The 23,731-nt window shown below is 38.6% G+C and overlaps 1 protein-coding gene across 1 annotated transcript in view; it reads right to left on the bottom strand.

The window, feature by feature from the left end:
- LOC105231878 (protein timeless homolog) overlaps positions 1-23,731 on the bottom strand; it is a 455,353-nt gene that overhangs the window by 400,027 nt on the left and 31,595 nt on the right. Inside the window, exons 6-7 of the mRNA XM_049448228.1 lie at positions 17,130-17,253; positions 11,268-11,431 (exon numbers count right to left, since the gene is read on the bottom strand). Coding sequence (XP_049304185.1) covers positions 11,268-11,431; positions 17,130-17,253 — 288 coding nt within the window. The remainder of the gene's footprint in view (positions 1-11,267; positions 11,432-17,129; positions 17,254-23,731) is intronic.

Raw genomic sequence — 23,731 nt, 5'->3', positions numbered from 1 at the left:
TTCCGCAGAATCTTTCTCTCGAAATTTTGTAACGTCGACTCATCAGACGTTGTCATCGTCCATTTCTCTGCACCTTAAAGCAAGACGGGAATAATGAGTGACTTATAGACTTTGGTTTTTGCTCGTCTCAATTCCCAACTTAGTCCGAAGTAACAACGGTTGGCAAGAGTTATTCTGCATTGAATTTTGAGACTGACGTTCTTGTTGTTGTTAGACCAAGTTCCAAAGATAGACGAAATTATATACAACTAACGACGCGATTGTAATGATCAATGATATCGATGACATCAGTAAGCCAGCGGTTGTACATTCTTGTAGAAGATTGTACCTAAAAAAAAAAAAATAAATGAATAAATACCACATCGGAAGCCGCGCTTTTTCCTACCGGATAACTGCAATGACTGGAAAATGTTTGATAAAGACGAATAGCGGCGTCAATTCTGCAGTATTTTTAGTTATCACGTTTTGTTTTTTAACTGAAGCTTTTTTCGTCAATGGCGACATGTCACATGTCGCAGCGAAATTTAGAGCAAAACTTTCACGAAACTTTCGTTGTCATGCAACTACGATTTAAAATGGATGATGGCTGTGAACATAATTGGGTCGCTACTATTCGATTTAAATTGATGAGGGAAAAGCTTGCGCTGAACTAGTCGCCAGCAATAAAGCAGGTGTGTATGTATAAGCTTGAATCAATATCATACTGGGGCATCTGCGGGTCAGAAATTTGGTTGTTGGCGCAAGTTATGACTAACATCCGAAAAATCTTTCAATTGACTAAAATTTGCCAACGACTTTAGCAAGCGTTATGATTTTGCACTGAATCAAGCTAAATGACTCGAGTTCACAACAGAGAACTTGATTCTTTGTTGCTCTAATAGATCAGGCTGTGCCCTCTTCGGCTACTATTTAATTAGATCGACGCAATGGAGAGTATTTCCCTCCATATTATTATGTGTTGCAAAAACTTCGAACAATTTCTCGTAACTCCGCTGCCCAGCTGGTTGATGTCCTCGTAAGAGTAAAGGCTGACATCATCGACGTCCAAGAAATGCGATGGACGGGACAATGCCTAAAATGAGTGGTCCTTGTGGCAATTACTGTATTGGCCAAATTAGGGAGCGCACATGCGGTGTGGGATTCGTGATGTGAGAGATACTTCGTCGCCGAGTGTTGGCATTGATCCCGGTGGATGAACATCTAGCCACAATTCTCACCAAAACAAAGTTCCGCTGATTTGCGTTCACGCCTCGACGGAAGAAAAGATAGATATGAGCAAAGATGAATTCTATAAGCGTTTGGAGCGCACCTATGAGAGCTACCAACGACACGATCGCTGATCAGCCGGCGCCTGAAATGTGGTTATCTGTGGTACTAGATTCCAGCATAAGAAAATTAATCAAGCTGCCTTTTTGTCTCCGGTTCGAAAAGCCGCCAACCAGATCAGTCATGTTGTTATAGGCGGAAGACACGCCCCGAGGTCCTAACATTGACTCAGACCAATATATTGTTGCAGCGAAGATATGCACCCGACTCTGTGCAGCAAAAAGAAGACGTCGCACTCGCGACTTTTTTCCTACGTCACTGTTAACATCGCACTGATTCGGTAATTGAGAAGTAAAGTCCTCTCTCGACGAAGATCAAATTGTACAAGTCACACATTATCCCCATCCTGCTTGATGGGGCAGAGACATGGACGATGCTAATTACGAGTTTTCGCGAGGAAGGTTCTGCGGAAGATTTATGGTCCTTTGCGCATTGGCAACGGCGAATACCGCAGTCGATGGAGCGACGAGTTGTACCAGATACCAGTGTTTGTCCGGAAAGCAATAGGACTGAGTCGATTTCAAACAAATTTATTGAACCAATCGTTACAATTCTTTGAAAACTTTCAAAATAGGCTCCTTCTGCGTCGATGCAGCGCTGCCAGCGCAATTTCCACGCACTGAAGCACTCCGGAATACTCTTGAGAGCCGAGATGCATGCTGCTTGGATCCCCTTTCAGCGGCCTTTTCAAGCAAGGAAACAAAAACAGTCCTGGAAGGCATGTCTTGGCTGTAGGGCGGCTGCGGAAGCGTTGGGATGCTGGCCTTGATTAGACAGCTATTCACAAGAAATTGTGTGGTGCAACTTCCAATCGGCTGCGTGGTCTTGTAGAACCCGGTTGACGCTTCGTATGAGTTGAAAAAGAAAATAAGTTAAAGAACCCATTTCTAGATTCGAAAACGTGGAAAAAATCATACGTGTCATCACATTCAACGCAAATCAGGCACTAAAGAAAACTGGATCACTAGGTTTAACGCATTAATTTTTTTTTTGCGTTCCTTTCTGCTTTTTAATTAACTTTCCAGTTTACATACATATTCAAAGGCGCGAGCAAGGCGAAAACGCAGTCACATTTTCGAAATTACTTTGCGCGCATTTTTACTTTCATTTGTCAAACGAGCTGAGCGTGTGCCAATTTCCGTGTGAATGCATTCCACCAACACCAGCGCAAGCGCGTACCTGTGTGTGTGTGTGCAAACAGCTGCGCATTTCACAGGAAATCAGCTTAGTGCAACATGTGAAAAACGGCGGCACAAGAAGCGCACAGCGAGCGAAAGTTGACAGATAGCACCAACAAATGAACTAGAGTTCCCGCACAAGCGCACACACATACATGCACGTGCATGCAAATCACACTAAAAGTGAGTTATGCACATGCAAATGCATCCATGCCGCCACGCACACAAACACACATACAAATACAACTGCGGGAACTCGCGCACAAGCGAATAGTTTGCTCTTTGATGCGAATAAATTTAGCTGATGCACATGCAGAGCAATTCGAAACGCTGCGCGATAGTGTGTCGCTTTGCGTGCCCCTTGCATGCAACATGAAAATTAAGAGCAAAATAAAATATTTGTATGTATGTGTGTACCGTGACGAGGCATTTGTCAACGAGTTACGCGCATTGCGTTTACTCTGGCTTTGACAGCACACGCCGCTGATAAGCGCCTGTAAATATGCCTTCATAATGGCACTGGGTTAACACTCGTATCTGGTGCGTTAATAATTGCCACTTGGTTGTTCGTGAGCAGCGGTATAACTGTGCGAAAGATATTCATATTAATTGACACTCTTCATCAGCAGTGGATAGGGTGATGCAGGGGCAATGGGAGCTAACCTTTGCTTATACACAAATATAGACTAATTTTAGTTAAATTTAACAGAAATCGTTTTTTTTTTTTATATTTCGATAGGTTATACCTTTAAGACTGCCCGGCTGTGGGAAGCCAACAACCACATCGATCATGTTGTGAAAAGACACATCTACAGAGTTTTAGGCGAGTTGTACGCTCCGAGGTCCTAACATCGACTCGTACCACTATCTTGTTGCAGCGAAGATACACACCCGCCTCGGTGCAGCAAAAAACACACATAAACAAACAAAAGAAAGTTAGATACCGAGAGTTGAAGAGGGAAGCGAGACACATTTGTAGACAGAAAAAGAAAGAGGCCGAAATGTGTGAGTATGAAGAGCTTGATAAGCGGCGTCTAGCAGAAGGTTTCAAGGCCGAAGTGCGTGACTACGAATAGCTTGGCCGACGGGGATAATGCTCCCAAATTCCACGAAAGGATGCGGCGACCAATTGAAGGTTTCAAGACCGGAGCATACTCTTGTAGAACCCCCTAAGGTGATCTAGCCACCGATGCCCAGAGCATACTTAAATTATGGAGGGAACACTTCTCCAGCCTGCTGAATGGCAGTGAACGCACAACACCAGGAGAAGGCGAACCCGATACCCTAATCAATGACGATGGAGCAGACGTTCCATTGCCCGACTATGAAGAAGTTGAAATAGCAATTACCCGTCTGAAAAACAATAAAGCGGCGAAGGCCGATGGAGTGCCCGCCCAGCTATTCAAACACGGCGGCGAAGAATTGATAAGGAGCATGCGTCAGCTTCTTTGTAAAATATGGTCGGACGAAAGCATGACCAACAATTGGAATTTAAGTGTGCTATGCCCAATCCATAAAAAATGAGACCTTACAATCTGCGCCAACTACCGTGCGATTAGCCTCCTTAACATCGCATATAAGGTTCTGTCGAGCGTATTGTGTGACAAATTAAAGCCCACCGTCAACAAACTGATTGGACCTAATCAGTTTAGACCTGACAAATCAACAACCGACCAGATATTCACCATGCGCCAAATCTTGGAAAATACCCGTGAAAAGAGAATCGACACACACCACCTCTTAGTCGATTTCCAAGCATGAAAAGGAGCTGCCTGTATGCCGCGATATCTGAATTTGGTTTCACCGTATAACTTATACGGCTGTGTAAGCTGGCGTTGAGCAACACCAAAAGCTCTGTCAGGATCGGGAAGGACCTCTCCGAGTTGTGCGATACCAAACGAAATTTCAGAGAAGGCGACTTCCTATCGTGCGACTTCTCTAATCTACTGCTGGTGAAAAAATTTCAAACTGCAGTTGTGAATAGAGAAGGTACAATCGTCCACAAGAGTATACAACTACTGGCGTACGCCGATGACATCGATATAATTGGGCTCAACAACCGCGCCATTAGTTCTGCTTTAACCAGATTGAATAAATGCATTTATATATAGCTCATAAATTACTGGTATGATTGTTCGAAAGACGTACCTATATGTATTTTTCGAATGCCTTGAAAAATGACATTATTTTATAAGATGCTCATATAAGGTGTGAAACTTTGCTAAAATAAGAGAATCACCCTAAATGTAGGCAACATTTATTTTTTTTTATGAAAATACTCTTTTTAGACAGAATTCCAAGGGAATAAGGATGCTTTTCATAATCATAGTCATCTCTGCATTAGTATATGCGATAAGTAAAGGAAACATTACAAAATAGCAACGATTTTTGCATAATTCAAGTCGTGAAATTAATAAAAGTTTTATTTTTAAATAAATTTTATTTCGATGAGACAGTAACTTTTTGATGAAATAGTAAAATATCAAGCACTGTGTCAAAATTTACTGATATAACAATACATTTACAACATTTGTGTAAATCAATTTTGTAATAAACTGGAAATGTAACTGTATTAAAAGTGGTGAAGTAACCTAATTAAAATTTAGCAAACTAAAAACAAACAAAAATCAGGTGTTCGTGCTTTCACTCTAATTAGCTAACGGTTTATGTAACTTTCAAGCAAAAAAAAATTGTAAAATTTAATTTTTAACTTCACCATTAGTGTAATGGCTTTGCTGATGAATAACGGTACACACAAGTGTCCTTGTTGCATGCACTTTTTGTTGCGATTGTATTGACTGTTGACATTTACAATTCCGCGTAGTGTTTTATCAGTGCGAATTTATGCTTTCGCACAATTATTGTAAAACGCAATACTTTGTTTTCATTTTTTTTCATTTACATTTTGAGTGTAAATTTACAAAAGCAGAGATTTCATTAATTAATTGCTTTGTTCGCGAAAACAAAAGGGAAAATCAAAACTGTTCGCTTTCAGGTTTATCTTTATCACAATGAAAGACAGTGATTATGACGAAGCGAAAGGTAAGGAAAATGCTTAAATAAATTTTAGAAATTGAAAATTAAAATTAAACAAAAATTAATTTTAATATAATATTAATATATAATACGTATTTATACCTAGGTACATACATATGTATATATATCTATGTATAACATATGTATGTATGTATGTATATATCAAATGTAGATATTTTATTGCAATGCCCAGGGTATAAACTTCAACGCACTTTTTAACCTAAACAGAGGAATGTATTTACGCACACTTATATATATAAATTGATATTAGGGTGGTTCTTTAAAAAAATTAAAGTCTTAAGCTGCTTAAAAATTATATGTGTGTTCATATCTGACTTATGTTAGGGTAGTCCTTGAAAAAATATATGATTTTGCAATTGTTAGGGTGGTCCTAAAAAATTATGTACATAAAAATTGATATTAGGGTGGTTCTTTAAAAAAATATGTAGTCTTGAACTGCTTTAAAATTATATGTGTGTTTATATCTCACTTTTGTTAGGGTAGTCCTTGAAAAAAAGAAATGATTTTGCAATTGTTAGGGTGGCCCTAAAAATTATGACTTACATCCTTAAATTTAAGTGAATATGGTAGGGTGGTCCTTAAAATAAAAAATATATGATCTTAATATTTCGCTTATGTTAGGGTGGTCCCAGAAAGAGTGTGTTATTCCTCAATATGTTAAGATGATCGCTAAAAAATTATAACTTTGGACGTCTATTTTGTAAGCGTTGCCCTTAAAAAAAAAGTGAATGATTTTTTAATATGTTAAGGTGGTCCTTAAAATGAAAAATATATGATCCTAATATCTCATTTATGTCAGGATGATCCTTGAAACAAAGTTTATGTTTTCTCAAAATGTTAAGATGTTTCTTAGAAGAAAAGTATATGATATTAATAGATCAGACAAATGAGGGTGGTCTCTAAAATAATGTTCACGATTTTTTAAAATTTTTCATGTTAGTGTGAACTTCAAAAAAAAATCTTCTTTAAAATAAAAAATAATGATCTTAATATTGCTTTTATGTTTATGTGGTCCTTGAATCAACGTGTTTTCTCAATAAGTTTAGGTGGTTTCTAAAAAATAAATTAATGATATTAATAACTGAGAAAAATTTGAGTGGTTTCTAAACCAAATGGTATGATTTTTTTTAAAAAGTGTGAGCCTTAAAAATAAATTTAGGTTTTATTCAGTCTTCCGTTTACAAAGTATCACTAAAATAGATCAAGTCTTATACTCTACAATTACAGTATGATTAGAATTATATTAGGGTAATCTTGACCGTCTCTAAGCAATACTAACATCTAACATGTTCGACTATAGTAGCTGAAAGAAAGGGTAACATCTAATATTTTCGACTATAGAACGGCAAGAAAGGGTTAAGCAGTTGAAATAAGCATGTTTTCTAATGTAGAACCACCCTATTGTATATGTAAATATTAAAATTAAGCTCCTCCTCTCCCACTTTAATAAAGTAGTATCGAACGTAGCATACAACACACTGAAAATCAGCACTTTGACGCAACAGACTCTTACATACATCTACTCTAAGCTCGGCTTACACAAATATTCTCTTTGAACCGTTATTTAATGCAGTTAGCATGATTTCGAGCACACGAGCTACGCTAGCCGACTCACAAAGCATTGTCACCAAAAAGTATTAGGTGTAATTCATGGCGCTAGCGCGCTCTCATACAGAGGATTGCAAGCAAAATATATGTAATATGTAAAAGCATGACAGAGATTTGTACCAACGAGTTATATGTGACAAACATTACATGATGATAGGATTTCGCTATGTTCAATGCAAATTGCGTACGTTATGTAACTATAATTCGTCATAAACAAAGTTTTCACCTATAAAAATGTGGAGATATTAAATGATGAGTTACTAACGGCAGTTTTGACCTAAATTTAGAATAGTGTTTTTAATATTTTTAATTTTTTGTGCATTTTCAAGCCTCTAGATAACAAAAATAACAGCAAACAAGGAAAATGTTAACTATAGTAGACTTCATATCTACAAAAGGTTCCTTAAATAACTTGAATTCGAATGCGGTCCGATCTGAACAATTTCTTCTGAGATTGCATAACTGTCTTGGATAATAATCCATGCCAAATTTCGTGAAGATATCTCGCCAAATACAAAAGTTTCTCATACAAGCACTTGATTCCGAACGTTCAGCTTGTAAGACAGCTATGTACATACATATATGCTATGGTGTTCCGATATCAGCGGTTCCGACAAATGAGCAGCTTCTTGTAGAAAAAAGAACGTATGCAAAATTACGGATCCATATCTCAAAAACTGAGGAACTAGTTCTTATATATACAGACAGACGGACGGATATGGCTAAATCACCTAAGCACAACATGACACCTTCCATACACTTGTCATAAGCCCCGTCTAGTATGGCCTCAGCGCCTTCAGCGAAATACTTTTAATGGCTTCATGCTACGTTCCCTGAAGCGGATTTTTCAGTTACGAAAACAAGAAAAAGCAACAGGGAGCTAAATCTAGTGAATACGAAGGCTGAGCGCTAACTTTCACTTAATGTTTGGACAAAAACTCAGTCACAATCATGCTAGAATGTAACTGCGACTATCGTTGAGACTGTAATTTGCATTCATAGTAAGCAAGTTAGTGAAAGTTATTAAAGCAAGACATAATGGATTAGAATGATAATATGATTAGACAGCAAAAGCAATTACAAGAGTGACGCAGTGGACCCACATTTACATACATATGAATATAACATACATATATACTCTTATATATATTATATATTTACTTTTACGCCTGTAAAATAAGGTTTTCTCTAATGCCTTCATAGGTTTGTGTGGCTAGCAATATTTATGGGTTTCGGAGACAAAATAATTCAGCAAAATGCCAACGCTTAGGTTCGAGTAAATTTACCAGACATTCCATACAAGCATACATACATACATATACTTGTATTTACAGGCTCCGTTTGCCTGACAAGAGCCGATTAGGACCGACTGTAGGAATGCAGCAAGAGTTAGTAATAAATGGTTACCACAACAACAGCAAAAACAATAATAGCATTTATATGCTATAAACAATTGAATTATGTTATATTGTAGGCAAAAGTATCAGCAGCTTAAACAACAATAACGACAACAGCCTGGCAACCAAGAGTAAGTGAGTTCACCATGCCTGCTAGAGTAAATGGAATATCCCCGAAAAGTTGCAGCTGGGACTCAGTGCGGCCAGACAGAACAATTGGTACCGAGATCAAGGTTGCTTGGCATGCACACACATACTAACAGTAAACGGCAGTGTGAGTGTAACTGAGCCGGCGGGCAGCCATTTATGCCCAGTGAGCCACTCATCCATTCATTCATTCACATTCATTTATACATTTAGAGTAAACAATCTGCCAAATAACCAACTGGAGTGCAATTAAAATTCAAGCAAAGTTTTCGACAAGTATGTAGCAATATAGTTTATAGCCGGGCTTACAACTATTTATGAGTGTGTGTGTGTGAGTGACATTACTAGACACACACATTTATATAGTGAAGCTGGTAATACTCTAAGCAGATAATAATTTTATGCTCGAGCACGCGACAACAACATGTTTGCAAAATCAATTAAACTTTTCGTCGATACGACGAGAGCAAAGTGCATGGAAATTCTAAAGCAAACTAAGACAGCAGAGACACACAAAGACACAAGTTGAGTAACCAAAATAACAACCACAATTTTATCAGCGTAACTGCAGCGAAAGTTTTGCAAACACAGCGGCAAGATTGCGAACGTGAGAGCGAGCATGTGTGTGGGGATGTGTAAAGAGTAAAGGATAGCAGAGTTGCCACTAAAGCTTCGCGAAGTAAGCGATTTAATTTGAAGCGGGGATCACTTGCTGTTCTTATTATTGTTGTTTTTGTAATATCAGTCATTGTTGTCTATGTTGTTTTAATGCAAATTGCTGTCATAACCACGGCGTTATTGTAAAATGTTGTTGTTGTTGTAATATAGTCGTTGTTATATTTTGCTTGTCGTCGTTATATTGTTGTTGTTGTTATAACGTTTTTGTTGTTGTTGTTGTTGTTGTTATATTTTTGTTGTTCTTATTATATTTTTGGTTGTTGCTGTTATATTTTTTGTTGTTGTTGGATTATTTTCGTTGTTGTTGTTGTTATATTTTTGGTTGTTGTTGTATTATTTTTTGTTGTTATTGCAATTTTTTTTGTTGTTGTTGTAGATTGCTGTAATATATTGTTGTAATAGTACTTGTCGCAAATATTGTTGTTGATGTTATTGTATAACATCGACGTTCTTGTTGTATTATAAATTTTTTTTGTTGTAATTTCGTCAGCCGTAATTTTTGCTTTCCTTGTCATTTAGTATTTTATTATAATGTTCTTATACTAATTTTATTGTTGGTGTTTTTGTTGTAGTAGTAATTGTTGTTGTTGTTTTGGCTATTACTGTTGTTTTAATTTTTATTGTTATTGTAATTGTTGTTGTCAATGGCATAGTATCATACCCACTTACTAACCAACTAACTAAAACACAGCTGACATTCCATCTCCACGGCGTCCAACGCAGCGCTTCGCTTCTACTATATGTGTGTATGTGTGTGTGTATAAACATTTAAGGCATCTCGCACATTCATACCCAACAATGTCAGCAATCCTATTTAAACAGCAGGAAAATAGCGTTGCATAGCCGAGTAACTAACACATATAATACTTACACACACACATACATGCAGTGACACTACATAGTTACATGAATGTGTGGCGCAGTGCATTGTTTTCGAAGCTTCCGCAAATTTTAGCAACAACAGAAGGATTTAAACGTAAACTGAAGCATTTTGCTGTAAATATCCATATATATATATGTATGTACACAAGTATTGGTAAACACCTAAGTCTGTTTATATGTATACAGTAAAGCTGCAAAGTTTGTGGTATCAGAGTGCACTGTAATGCTAGTTGTTAGACTGAAGGGCAAAACCGGCATTTCAAGGTGATTTTAGAGATAGTATACGAGGAAGTGTGATTGAGGGCTGTCAATAAAAGGTCTTAATGCTTCTACTGTAGGCAGTCATCGATAATGGCCTCAAAACAATCTGTAGACGCAAATGAAAGCTAAATTGTTGCCTACAACTAGGCGCCAACTTCAGTAATGAAGGTTTTGACAAGCTTTGTTCGATTACAGCTGTACTCTCTGGTTTCATGCGGCAAGATAATACGTTCTACTGGTTCTAAGACAAATTTAATTTCCAGATATCATCATTCTGAAGACAGAAATGCTGCCAGAGTGTAATTTTTTTCACAGCATTCACATTAAACTTAAAGCAGGAATCTACAATGAGAGCTGGTTAAAAAAACTAATTAGCAATCGTATACGAGGATTATTAGCAATAAGTAGCTAGTAAGAAATATTTTTGACTAAAACAGAATCAAAAAGATCTCCGACATTTCGAGGCCAACTTAATATTCCCTGTTCAAATATTAAAGTTTCAGGCAGCAAACTCACATATATGAACGATAATATTGATTGATAATTAAATGGCATGACATGAAGACCAAGTAAATATATTTTCTATAGGGCTTCAAGTCCTATGTCTCCTATGCTTCAGACGCACAATGTCAGTATGCACATGTATAAACGAGTATCCCTTTATTTACATCAAGTGCTAGTATTAGTTTAGTCGTATGTGTTTATCTTTAATTTCCATCCGGAATCTACTTACTTGGTGCTATGCGCTTCATTGTAGTTCATTAACAGATGCAATATTGTCTCTCGATACTCCAGCACATAGCAGACATTATTCAATAGCATATCGAAGAGGGCCAACGCGCGATCGTCCTTAACTTTCTGCAGCGCCAACAAGCTCAACAACAATTCACGGAATGTCTGTAATTAAAAACAAAAGCAAAGAAAGAAAGCAATCAGAATAAATAAAAGTTGGGCGCAGGGCAAATCGGAAGCAAAGTGCTGACACCTACACGCTTACTTATATGGTAAATAAAGCGGCTGGGCAAATGGTAAAATAATAAAGAATTAAGTATAGCTAACATATAGGCTAGTCTAACGGCATTATGAGGAAAGTGTGGAGTGTACAGTAAACTAGAGTTAATAGAAGATTTTAATGACCTAGCAGTTAAGTAATCAAATAAAAACAATGCACACTGATGTTGCGAGGTTTACTTACGCAGAGTAAAGGGAAGAAGTAAAAGCTTCAGGTTTTTGAAAACATGAACTAGAAACTACACCAAAAAATAAATTGTGGCAGGATGAGTCTTTTAACGTTGACGTATATTAGTTGTCATGCTATTTTTGGGGTTCTTAATATATATTTATGTATGCCTCTGTTAGGGCACAAGACCTAAGCTCGCTGTGAAATATTATCTTATGGACCTAACTCAATTTTCATGATCTTAGGTATCAACTTAAAGGCAGAAACAAAAAAAAATTACTCGAAATGTTTCCTCTAAAGTTGATGAAGTCTGAGAACGCTTAATTTAAAAAAAAATCACTACAAACTCGAGTTTAAGGTTTCATAAAATCAAATTTCTCAGCATAGTATTCTCTCTAACCCTAACTTAAATACATAAACACCAAAAAGACAGGAATTGTGTTCACTTGTTTCAAAGACCGCAATATAATACCAACTTCTCAACCAAGCTCTCGGAGGTTGCGATGTGTGTGGCCTGGTTCTCTCCCGTCAGAGAACACTTTCTCTTCTATCCCTCACTAATCTAATCCTGACTTGGCCGTCGTTCGCACCTGTTCACCGCCATTCAAACACAACCGTTCTTTCTTTCTCGTTCAGCTCACCGTTCCGTCGACATCGTTCCAATGCGCAAAGAACCATTAATCTCTCGCAGAACCTTTCTCTCGAAAACTCGTAACGCTGATTCATCAGATGTTGTCATCGTCATAGACGGAATTATCTACGACTTCGAAGGTAGGACTATGAACAGTGACGCGGGAGCTAAGTCGCGAATGCGACGACTGTTTGTTTAAAGACAGGAGATATTACGTCTTGCCCTAATGGTGCGGTTGTTGATGCCGGCGTACGCCAACAGGTCTATCTTATAGCGAATTATTTTTCCCAACAGCGGATTGAAGAAGTCGCAAGAAAGAAAGTCGGCTTGTCTAAAACCTCGTTTGGAATCGAAGGGCTCGGAGAGGACCTTTTCGATCCTAAACGAGCTTTTGGTATTGCTCAACGTCAATTTCCACAGCTGCATTAGTTTTGCAGGATACCACATTCAGGCCTAGCGGCATAGACGCAGATCGAGGAAGAAGTGATGTATGTCGATTTTCTTTTGAAGGGGATTTAAATGGCTCGGCCGGCAATGCATCGACCACTACCGCTTTTTTGTTCTTCAGACGGGTAATTGCTACTCGAACTTCTTCGTGATCGGTCCATGAAAGGTTACATAAACTCTATAAACTCATATAGACACAAGCAACGATAAATATAGCTTCCACAAACAGGGTCTAAGTAGGTATAACATTTCCTGTGCTCAAATAACAACGAAGTTTGAGTGGAGTAGGAAGCCGATTAGATCACAATTTATTTAAAATAGTATAGTTCATTAGTTTGTAAACTAAAGTAAAACTTTCCAACCTCTTTCGAATAATATGTAAAAGTAAAAGAATATAGTAATGAAGAAGAAGAACTGTACAGTCTCACCAAAGATAAGAACTAGTGGCGCTGCAATTTACTACCGGATTATTTTATGCAAATTGGCATTAGATTCGCTCAATCAAGAGAATGTTAGCTCCGCAACCCCAATCCACCCAGGCACCGCGCAATCCAAGATGTAAAGGAATAGAAGGTATAAAAGGTGTTGTTTTACAATAAAACTACTTCACGAACATCTAATTAAGCAAAACGTCGCTAAAGAAGCGGAAGTAACCGTACTGAAGGATACGAACATTTGTGCGCATTTCTAATGAGTAGCAGCCAAGACCCAAGACAAGCCAAACGTGAATCGAGCTATGCGAAGTAGTGCAGCAGCATGTCAAGTATCATTCACTCAAAGAGAGTGGGTAAGCGGGTAGTGTGACATATCGGGTATGAGTTAAAGACGTTCAGACGCGATCCATTGCCACTTATTAGATACCTGTGTAGTAAACTATGTGTAATGTGAGTCGGGACGAGACAGCGTTGTACTAAGTATTAATTAACACAAGACCCGGTGCCGAAGACATGCGCTGAATTCGATTCGTGTTAATGAACCAGCACGACGGCAACTAGCCAGCTTGTGCGAGTACATACTTAAACAAATTTCGATGCTATCAACGGCAGCACGGTAAAAAGAGCAGCAATCGACACCAAATCCCAACGTGGGTTAAGTACCGACGGGGCGGCATTGCGGCACGTAAATGCAATGAACTGCAAAGCAGCTTTACTTGGTAAATAATCTCGCTGTAAAATGCCACACGTGACTTTGCCTTAGTAAATAGTTGTAATTTTTTCGTTCTCACAAGTATTTACAAATTTCATAACAGGGTGGTGCATATACGATTTGGTATAGCTGAAACAGGGCAGGAAAATTAATAAAAGTTAAAAATATTTCCGAGTGAGGATCGGAGGACCCGTACGTGACTCACAAAACCCCATAAATGATTTTAAAATATCATTCCGATTGCTTCAGAAGGATATTAAAGAATTTTTTAATGGAAATCAGAATAATGACCATCGACGATTTTCAGATCTAGCAATTGGACGGCGATCCATCTTGAGATTCAGCAATCATTATTGGAGAATTTTTGACCGAATAGACCACGTCCAGCACGCTGTGAAGAAAATATAGCAGCCTTGGAAAGCCGATTTGGTGCCATTCGCAGCAACTCGGAGTGACGTATAGTAGGACTTAACGCATTTTACGTCGAGATCTTAAGTTGAATCGTACAAAATACAGCTTGTAGAAAAACTGAAGCCGCTCGACCTTCGCTAGGGCCGTTTCGTTCTTTGGCCTTTTGAAAAATTCCAAGAATATCAGACGTTTTCTAATCAAATTTCAATTTTTCAGCGATAAGACCCATTTCTGAGTCAATGGGTGTCTAAACAAGCAAAAATACAGGAAAATAACCGTTTAATTGGTTTGTGGGCCGGTGGAATCATCGGTCCATATTTCCTCAAACATGATTCCGGTGAGAACGTAACGGTCAATGGCGACGTTATCGCGCCATGATAACCGACTGTTTGATGCCTGAAATTTAAGTTCGCGTTCTCGGCGACATTTGGTTTAAACAAGACGGCGCCACTTGCCACACATCGCATCAATCAATGGATTTACTGAAAGAACATTTCGATTAGCAAATAATTTCACGTTTTAGGCCTAGATCGTTTGACTTTCCCTATGTTGATATGTAAAGTCCATACGTGAACAAAACGGTTTCGATTCAGGCTTTGGAGCAAAACATCACGCGTGTCATTCGCAAGTTACCCTGCAAAACGCTCGAAGGAGTTATCGAATATTGGACTCAAGGGATGGACCTTTTCATGGATTTTTCATGACCGGGTTAGACGTACTTTTATTGAGTTCGAAGTAGGACCGATGTTATGCCAAGACAATATCATCAACTGCTCAACATACAACAACAATTGAGATCCTTGCGGCTAACAACACAACAGGGATAGAGTGAAAAGTCCGGAGCGAGGTCCTGGAAATTTGTTTTAAGCGTAATAATACATAGATCTGGGACAAAGTCTTCAAAAAGCATGATATGGTGCACCCTATATATATGTAAATATTATATATTCTCTGCATAGTACGACTATTTGTTGCAGCAAATTCATTTGCTTTTGTTGTAATTTTTAGCAGCATACGTCAGTCTCGGTATTTATCGTTTCCTCCTCAATGCATATACACAGCACTTTGAATAGTTTGAGTAGTGAAATTCCGATTTTTCTTGTTTGCTGCTGCCAACTTCTTTGCAACATTTGATTTCTTAACATACTCAAAGAAGCGCTGCTGCGTTTTCACTTAATAACCGTAAAATGTGATAAGTCACTACTACAACTCGTCATGTTGCTTGGCAAAACTCCAATGTAGAAAGCACACAAACACACACACACACATCTAATATTTTAGGCAAGGAAGGAGTTGTGCGAGCAAATTTGTGGCAAGTTGCATCAACATTAAAAATTGCCACGACAACTCGGCGAGCAGCGAGAAATAGGAAGTGGCGAAGGTACGTAAAGTGATGAGAATGAGCAGCAGAAAAATGAAGGCGACTGGTGAACTTTTGCGCTCGAAAAAAGGGAAAGAAGGGGTGAGCTAGTAGAGAGCAAATTGCATACACCAAGGTGCGTGATGAAATCAATAGTATTCGAACGAAGTAACAAAGCAAAAGCGAAAGAAAGTATAACAAAATAGAGGCTAGCGGTCTGGCGGTCCATAAAACTTGTATCCGAACAAGAAGAATTTACAGACAGAGGGGTGCTGGTAGAAATATCCACATATCTAAAGAATAAAAATGCTCATCATATAGCTTTCCGAAATCCAGATGTTCAATAGTATCTGCAAATACACAGCTGATTTAAAAAATTAATGATATTTTCAAATTTTACGACGTATGGTAAGGATTCGCAAACAAAAGTTGTTTGTTAAACAAGATTTTCAGTCAAAGATAATGTTTTTAATACGAATAATCAAGCTCCATTGGATATCTTAAAAACTGAGGGACTAGTTCGTATATTTACAGACAGACGGACAGACAGACGGACATGCCTAAATCGACTCAGCTCAACATACTGATCATTTATATATATACATTATAGGGTGTCCGACCCTTTCTTCTGGGTGTTTCAAACTTCGTGGCAAACTTAATATAGCCTGTTCAGAGTATAATTAATGATATTTTCAGGTCTTACGACGTTTGATAAGATTGTTCAAAAAGATTTTCAATCAAATATAATTTTTTTAATACGAATCATCAAACGCCATTGGATGTAGAATAAAGTTGCCTCCAGGATGGTTCTCAAAAATTTTAGAAGCGAATTGGGAAGGTAAAAAAATCAAATATCTTATCGGAAGCAATTGTTTAGCAAGTGATTTAGTAAGTGACAGGTCTTTCTCGGTAAAGAAAAAAATCGAAATTAAAGATATATCTCTCTTTATACCCACAGGAAGCTCAAAAGTAATGGCATAAAGCTTATAGCTACATCGGAAGCAATCGGAAGGTAAAAAAGCTCAAATATCATATCGGAAACAATTGATTAGCAAATGATCTAGCATGTAAATGGTATCTCGATTTGAAAATCTGTCTAAAGCTTTTAAAGACAAGCGCAGCAACCATTTTTGAGCTTAAAGCTCTTGACCTTTCTAGGCAAAGATATGTACAAAACAAGCTGGTAAGTCAGGGATTTAGACGAGACAAAATTTATAACTTTTTTGGAGGTCACGTGACTCTAAATGTTCCACAGCAGAACTTTTTCAAAATGCGACACTGCCGAGAACTTTTCAACACGAAACAAAAAAATCATGGACTGCAACTAGTTTTACTCGTATTAGACGCACACATTTTACCAAACACTTATAACTACAAGCACATAGTACATAAATGAATATAATTTCGAGTGGGTACTCACCTGTAGTGCGACATGTAAGCGTTTCGCCCAGACGCGCGCCTGCTTCTTGTCGCTGATAATCATGTCCATATCATGTTGCATACGCGTAAGCACCCAGTGGAAGCACTGCACACTCAACGACTCGCTGCAAATAAAATACGAAAGAAAAAAGGAAATACCGTTAGCTAACTCATACATATGCATTAAGCAGCGTAAAAATGCACAAAGACGATAAGTGTAAAAGTGTGGAAAAGTGAAGTAATGAGTTTAAGTGTTAAGAAATTAAAATTCAAATGCAACAACAAATAACAAGAAACAACGAAGTCGAGTCGCTGCGCGAAAGTAGAACTCCTCAAACGTTGCATTTGCCGAAGCACAGCTGCGGGAGAGTGCGCGGTAGATACTTTGTAGTAGTTGAAGTCATTAACGAAATTACAGAGAGATACGCATAACGGCGCATACTTCAGAGTGCAGTTGATAGACAGGTGAGTCTCGACGAAGCGCAACATCTGCTCGAGTTGCTGCGAAAATGAGTCGAGTGTATATACGAAAGAAGGGAGCAGGAAGGGGAGAAGAACTCCACGTTTGCGGTAATTACTAAAATGTTTAATCCGTTGGTTGGCTGCAAAGCACATGAAATGAGTGAACAGAAATGGCGGAAAATGGTAACTGGAAATTACTGAGACCCATGGATACGCTACAGCTTTGGAAATTTTGAATAACTGCTCTAAAAACTTTTAAAAGGAAACTATAGGCACAAAATGAAGGAAGTTTTGCTATTCTACCTACTTTCCGTTCCACCGAAATGAGCCTAACCACATTTATATCGAAATATACCACAAAGGAGACATAAGATAGCTGAATACCATGGACGTAAGGCCTATTGTTACTTATGGAACGGTTGCATGGGCATCTAAGTCAATACAGTCTTCAGTAAGCTTTCAACTATCGAAGCTGCTCAGGCTCGTCTGTGTGTGAGCAATGCGCACTTGCCCAACCGCAGCACTTGAAGTTATACTACAACTCACATCGGTGCGTCTTGTGATCAAACAGGTAGCCAAACATACCATGCTGCTCATGGCGGCAGAGGGTTTCGGCAAAGGAAAGATAATGTCGTCGCAACAAATGAAGGTCCTAGAGGAAGACACAACACTGGCCCCGCTTTCAAGAGACGGCGTTATGAAGAGGGCTAACTTTACATAGAAACCAGTTGTATTCTGGCGGCTCGAAAACACCGAAAAACATTGCCGGGGAGTATATCGGAAGACTGAATCGCCTATCAGTGTGCAACCACCTATAAAAGAGCTGCTTTGTACGGAGGAGAGAGTGGGAATAGAACAGCATTGGCAGCAGGTAGCAGGAATGCACCAAGCTAAACTACTTCTGGGAGGGTACAACCTTGTAAGGTTTAAGCAAATGATCAACTTTCCCCAAGACGAATTAAGACAATTTAAATCCAAACCTACCAAACCAAAGTGAGCGTTACAAGCAAATTACTTAGTTTGATAGCTTCGTACTTCACGTCACTATTAATCAACCAAGTACTAAGACATTCGGCGGGAGAAGCCGTCATGATATTAAGATACAAGTGTGACAGAAATCGAAACTGAACCATTTTGAAAAATGGCTCCATAAATTGGCATTCGCGCACTTCTTTGAACTATTTATTGTAGGAATATATGAAGTCATGCAACTACACTAATAAGCCGGTACCATTAACCACTTGGAAACCCAATTTGGCGAAGTCAGACTGTTTATGTTCGAAAAACAGCTAAATCGTTTAAATTTTTGTTTTTTACTTGAAATGTGTGTTCTATCGAAACATAACAAAACCGTTTATAAGTTCTTCAGATCAAGATTGACTAAGCCACTAGCAAAAATACCCTTATGACGGACGTAAACTAAGCAGGTTCTGTAGAAAGGTAAATAAGAGATCCTGAGATAACGACAAACCTTGCTACCGAGAAATACCCCCGAAGCTGAGATTGATGATTGTGCCAAGAACCTTTCAATTCACATGACTTAAATTTGAAATTATAGACGAATTAATTGATTAGTTATTTTACTCTAGATTTCCGAAGAAAATAAAAAATCGTGAATCAGCGGAAAAGGCTTCGAAACCAGAAGATCACAAAACAGATAGTTTATACAAATTAAACCCGGCTGGGTTCCTCAGTATGTCATACAGACAAAAAGCTTGTAGTAATTCTAAAGCTAGGTGGTCGCCTTAGATTGAATACAAGGCTCGAACGGACGAATTATGTATTGAAATTATGGACCCGACTTTTCGAATATTGAGAACTAAATTTCTGGAGTTGCTCGAGAGAATAGCAGGTCCATAGATCATGGTGTTTAACTTCAGCAAAATGGTCATAAGGTTTTCGACTTTGACAGGGACAATGCGATACTAGATGAAAGCGGGATCGAATTTTATGATGGATGTAAAACACATACATACTACATGTACTTCTCAACTTGCAAAGCTTGCGATTGCCTGAACGCTTACTTCCTACGAGTTACTCCCACCGAATAGTTATAAACTCTACAGCGCTCCATCATCTCTTCGCCACAGTGGACAATTGAACAATGCACGAAACAAATTTCACTGTTATTGTACACAAATTTTGTCAGTTTTTAACTTTATTTTTTGTTGAAAAATTTGCAAGAAAATTTCTTGTGGAAAAGGACTAAACACAGTGGTTAGAGCGCTGCGCTGGTGGAGGAACTTAGGGAAAACCCCTAAACAAATTGCATTAACGCCGACAGGCAAAGTTTTGCAAACTACAAGCAACCACCAGTTGGCTGCCCACACAAGACTTTTCTGCCGAACTTTTCCACAAGTGGGTGAGCCAGCCGTCAGAGCGGGTCTTAGTCAGTTGGTACACTTCATAACTATTTGGCACAGTTGAGCGACGCAATGTCACGCAACAATAAACGAAACGAAAGGGATAAATAAACGAATGAAGGAGTTGCTGGTTGTGGCTGAGGGCGCCTAAGGGGCAAGTGGACCGTGAGCAGTAGCGAAATGACAACATTTTTGTAAAGCTTCATTCTTGTCATGTAGAAACTAATTTGCAAGTAACCAAAACAATTTTGAAGATATTTGCGCAGTGCCAGCAAAGCTATAGGCAGGGCTACATGGCATGACAAGCAAAATAGTTTTCAAGAAACTTAAAAAAAAATTGTTATACTTTGAAAATCTCAACCTTGGCCGGCGAAGAGGAAGAAATGGCAAAATAACTAAGTGAATTGTCTGCAGGCTAACGGAAGACGCTCGGAACGTATGCGCGCCGCACCAGCTGAAGGTGTTGGGGACGAAGACAACAGAATGCCGGAGAGTGGAGGAGCAGGAAAATTGGCGAAATTTCGTTAGCTTTGAATGGACCAAACAACAGCACAACAACAGTGGACAACAATGGAAAGCGTCAGAAAATAAATAACAACATTCAACGCGAGAGCTTGATGAACATTGCAACCCTGGACAACAAGTGCAGCCATCAACAGCTAGCGCCGAACTACGCACAGCGGCAGCTGCTCTTTGTCCGCCTGGTCGCTTCGTCGCCACCGTATCTATTCTCTAGCGTAGCGTTTAAACAATAAAACTATTGTTGCTCCTGCCGGAAAGGAATAAAAGCAAAAATATTTATCAACTTTCCACCACTTTCATTACGCATGCCCTTCTCCTCCTGGTCATACCGATGTTTTATGGAGCATCCATGGTAGAGTGACCAGCAGTTGGGTGAGACGGCTGGCAGTATTGCGGTTGGCTAGAAAATCGGATGCGAGTGAAAGCATTTTGTCCGAAACTTCCGCGCGCGTACTAAATAAATTTAACATAGCCAACCGACAATAAAATCTGACCGAGAAGGGCCAAAGGCGCATCAAGCAAACAACCGAGCTCGCTTCCCACTAACATTATGGTAGTCTAAAATTTTCTTTACAGCTTTGTTAGTCTGACCACGAGCAATGAATTCTTTGGCGGTAATGTTGGTATACATAGGACACAGTGTATCTGAAAAGTGTTGAACAATAAATTAGTATGTAGAAGGATATGGTTTAGAAAACTAAATTTATTTTAGTCGAGAGATTATAATGGAATTTCCTAAAATTCACAACAAAAATTTAACATAGATTATATTAGACTAGATCCCTAAAAAAGCAAACTTTTATTAAAAAATTAAGATTATCAAATGGCCTCATCATTGAACAAAAGTTGGATCGAAAACATTGGATCTTCTTGGAACCTTTCAAGAGACCATAGAGCGAAGCGATGTCGCTTGGGAAGGTCGAGCGGTTTCAGTTCTTGCACAAACTGTATTTTGTGGCTTTCAATTTATAATCTCGACGAAAAGTGCGCCAAGTCATTTCATACGTCAGTGCGAGGTGCTGTGAACGGCGCCGATCGACTCTCAGCTACGATTGCCATATTTTCTTCACTGCGTGCTGGACGTGGTATATTCGGTCGAATATTATCCAATAATACATACTGAGTCTCAAGATAGGTGATGATGTTGCGAATAGAATGCTCAGTAGACCGATTATGTCGACCGTAAGATGAGGGAAACTCGCGAAACATATTCTTTACAGAAGGTGAATTTTCGTAATAAAGTTGAACGATTGTTGTTCCGGCGGAAGTCTTTCCATGGTGAAATGCCAATCAGTATTGAATAAAAATAATATGAGGGCTTGACACGACTCACGCGTGCTTTGTCAAAAAATGGTTGTCGAAAGAAGAGCTTTTACTTAGGCCACCCACTATTTGAGAACTTTCAATCCATAACGAGTAACCCTGATAGAATAACAACAATCGACGATTTCATATAGAATACCTACACTCACTATAGCCGGTTCTATGTTATGCCGGAATATACTCGAACTTTACCCGACCAAGGACCGAGTAATACTATTTCATGCTCATATACGTATATACCCTCTATAAAGCTTCTTGAAGGAGTGTCGAATTCCGTGGAAATACTACTGTGTCCAAAAAATAAGGTGACATTTGAATTTAAACTGTTATTATTATTTTTTTTTCTAGGTTGGTAGTACGGTCAGTCATATTTATGTCAAATTTCATGTCAAAATATTCATTAGTCTTTGAGATACATGTCGTTTTGTGAGCTGCTAAAAGTGAATTTTTCGTTTTTTGCGATGTCGAAATTTGTTGAGCAAAGAATTTGCATTAAATTTTGTTTACGGAATCAATTTTCTGCTGCGTATACGCTGAGGATGGTGCAGAAAGGTGGTATAGTGAGTTCCAAGCCGGCCGTGAACGTGTCGAAGACGAAGAGCGTCCAGGGCGACCATCAACCTCAACCGACGAAACTCACGTTCAGCAACTCAAAGATTTGGTGTTGAAAAACCGTCGATTAACAATTAGAGACCTTGCTGATGAAGTTGGCATATCGAAAGGCTTAGCCAATACCATTTTGAAGGATGTTTTGGGCCTCAAGCGCGTCAAATCTCGACTGGTACCGAAAACATTGAATTTTTTGGAAAAAATCCCTCGTAATTCGTGATCATTTCGCCAAAAACTCAACCCATATCGTTCCGCAACCACCGTATTCACCTGATCTGGCGCCGTGCGACTTCTAGCTGTTCACCAAGCTCAAAAGACCGCTCCGGGGACACCGTTTTTATACGATAGAGGAGATTCAAGCCGCAGCGAAGACGGAACTGAAGGCCAACCCGGAAAGTGACTACAACCAGTGTTTTGAAGATTGATATATCCGTTGGCATAAGTGCATTGAATCGGGCGGGGATGACTTTGAAGGGGATGAAATTGATTTGGAAGAATAAATAAAGAATTTTCAAAATAAATACAATGTCACCTTATTTTTTGGGCACAGTAGTATATGGACTGTCGTAGTCTGTGAAACAATTGTTTTTACGCAATTAATATATAATATCCCATATATTGCTGTATTGTTTAAGGCTTACAGAAGGCAAGTGGAAGTCAAGCAGAGTTTTAAAGTTTCCAAATAGCTCTTAAGGCTAGGGTGCATTAAGGGTTTTCACCTAAGTTGCCAGTATTCGGCATTTGTTCATAGAAAATAATATTTTTAATACCAATAATAGCAAGCCAATTGCTATTTTATCAACGCACAAAACCAAATTTACAGCCTGGACAACAACCTGCCGAATTAAACACCGCCAAATTTACAGTGTGGACAACAACCCATCCAGTGGCATTCCAGTTTCAACTCGATTTGAATGCGATTAAGAGGCAGGCAAACTAATTTCTCCTTCATTTGGACACATTTGAAGAATCTTGCTCGATTTACTATGTCACTTCATATTCTCTGAGCAACATATTATACTTGATAACAAAAATATTCACAAAAATATTGCGTTACGTACTTTTCGCACTCACTGTATATAAAACCGAAGACTACATATTTGCCACAACATTGGCAACGGCAAATGCACTTCTCCCTTCAACTATCAATAAAATAACACCAGCTCTGTAACTGTTGAAACTGCACAAAATAGAGCACTTAAAAATTGAATACATTCTTTGAGGTTATGTCATAAAAACAAGAATTTAACACTCGCACTCACAGCGCAACGCCATTCACGGTGAGCGTAATGCAACAAAAGTGCAACTTGAGACAATACTAAGA

The sequence above is a fragment of the Bactrocera dorsalis genome, chromosome 2, assembly GCF_023373825.1.
Source record: "Bactrocera dorsalis isolate Fly_Bdor chromosome 2, ASM2337382v1, whole genome shotgun sequence".
NCBI lineage: Eukaryota > Metazoa > Arthropoda > Insecta > Diptera > Tephritidae > Bactrocera > Bactrocera dorsalis.
This window is presented reverse-complemented; position numbering and strand designations above follow the sequence as displayed.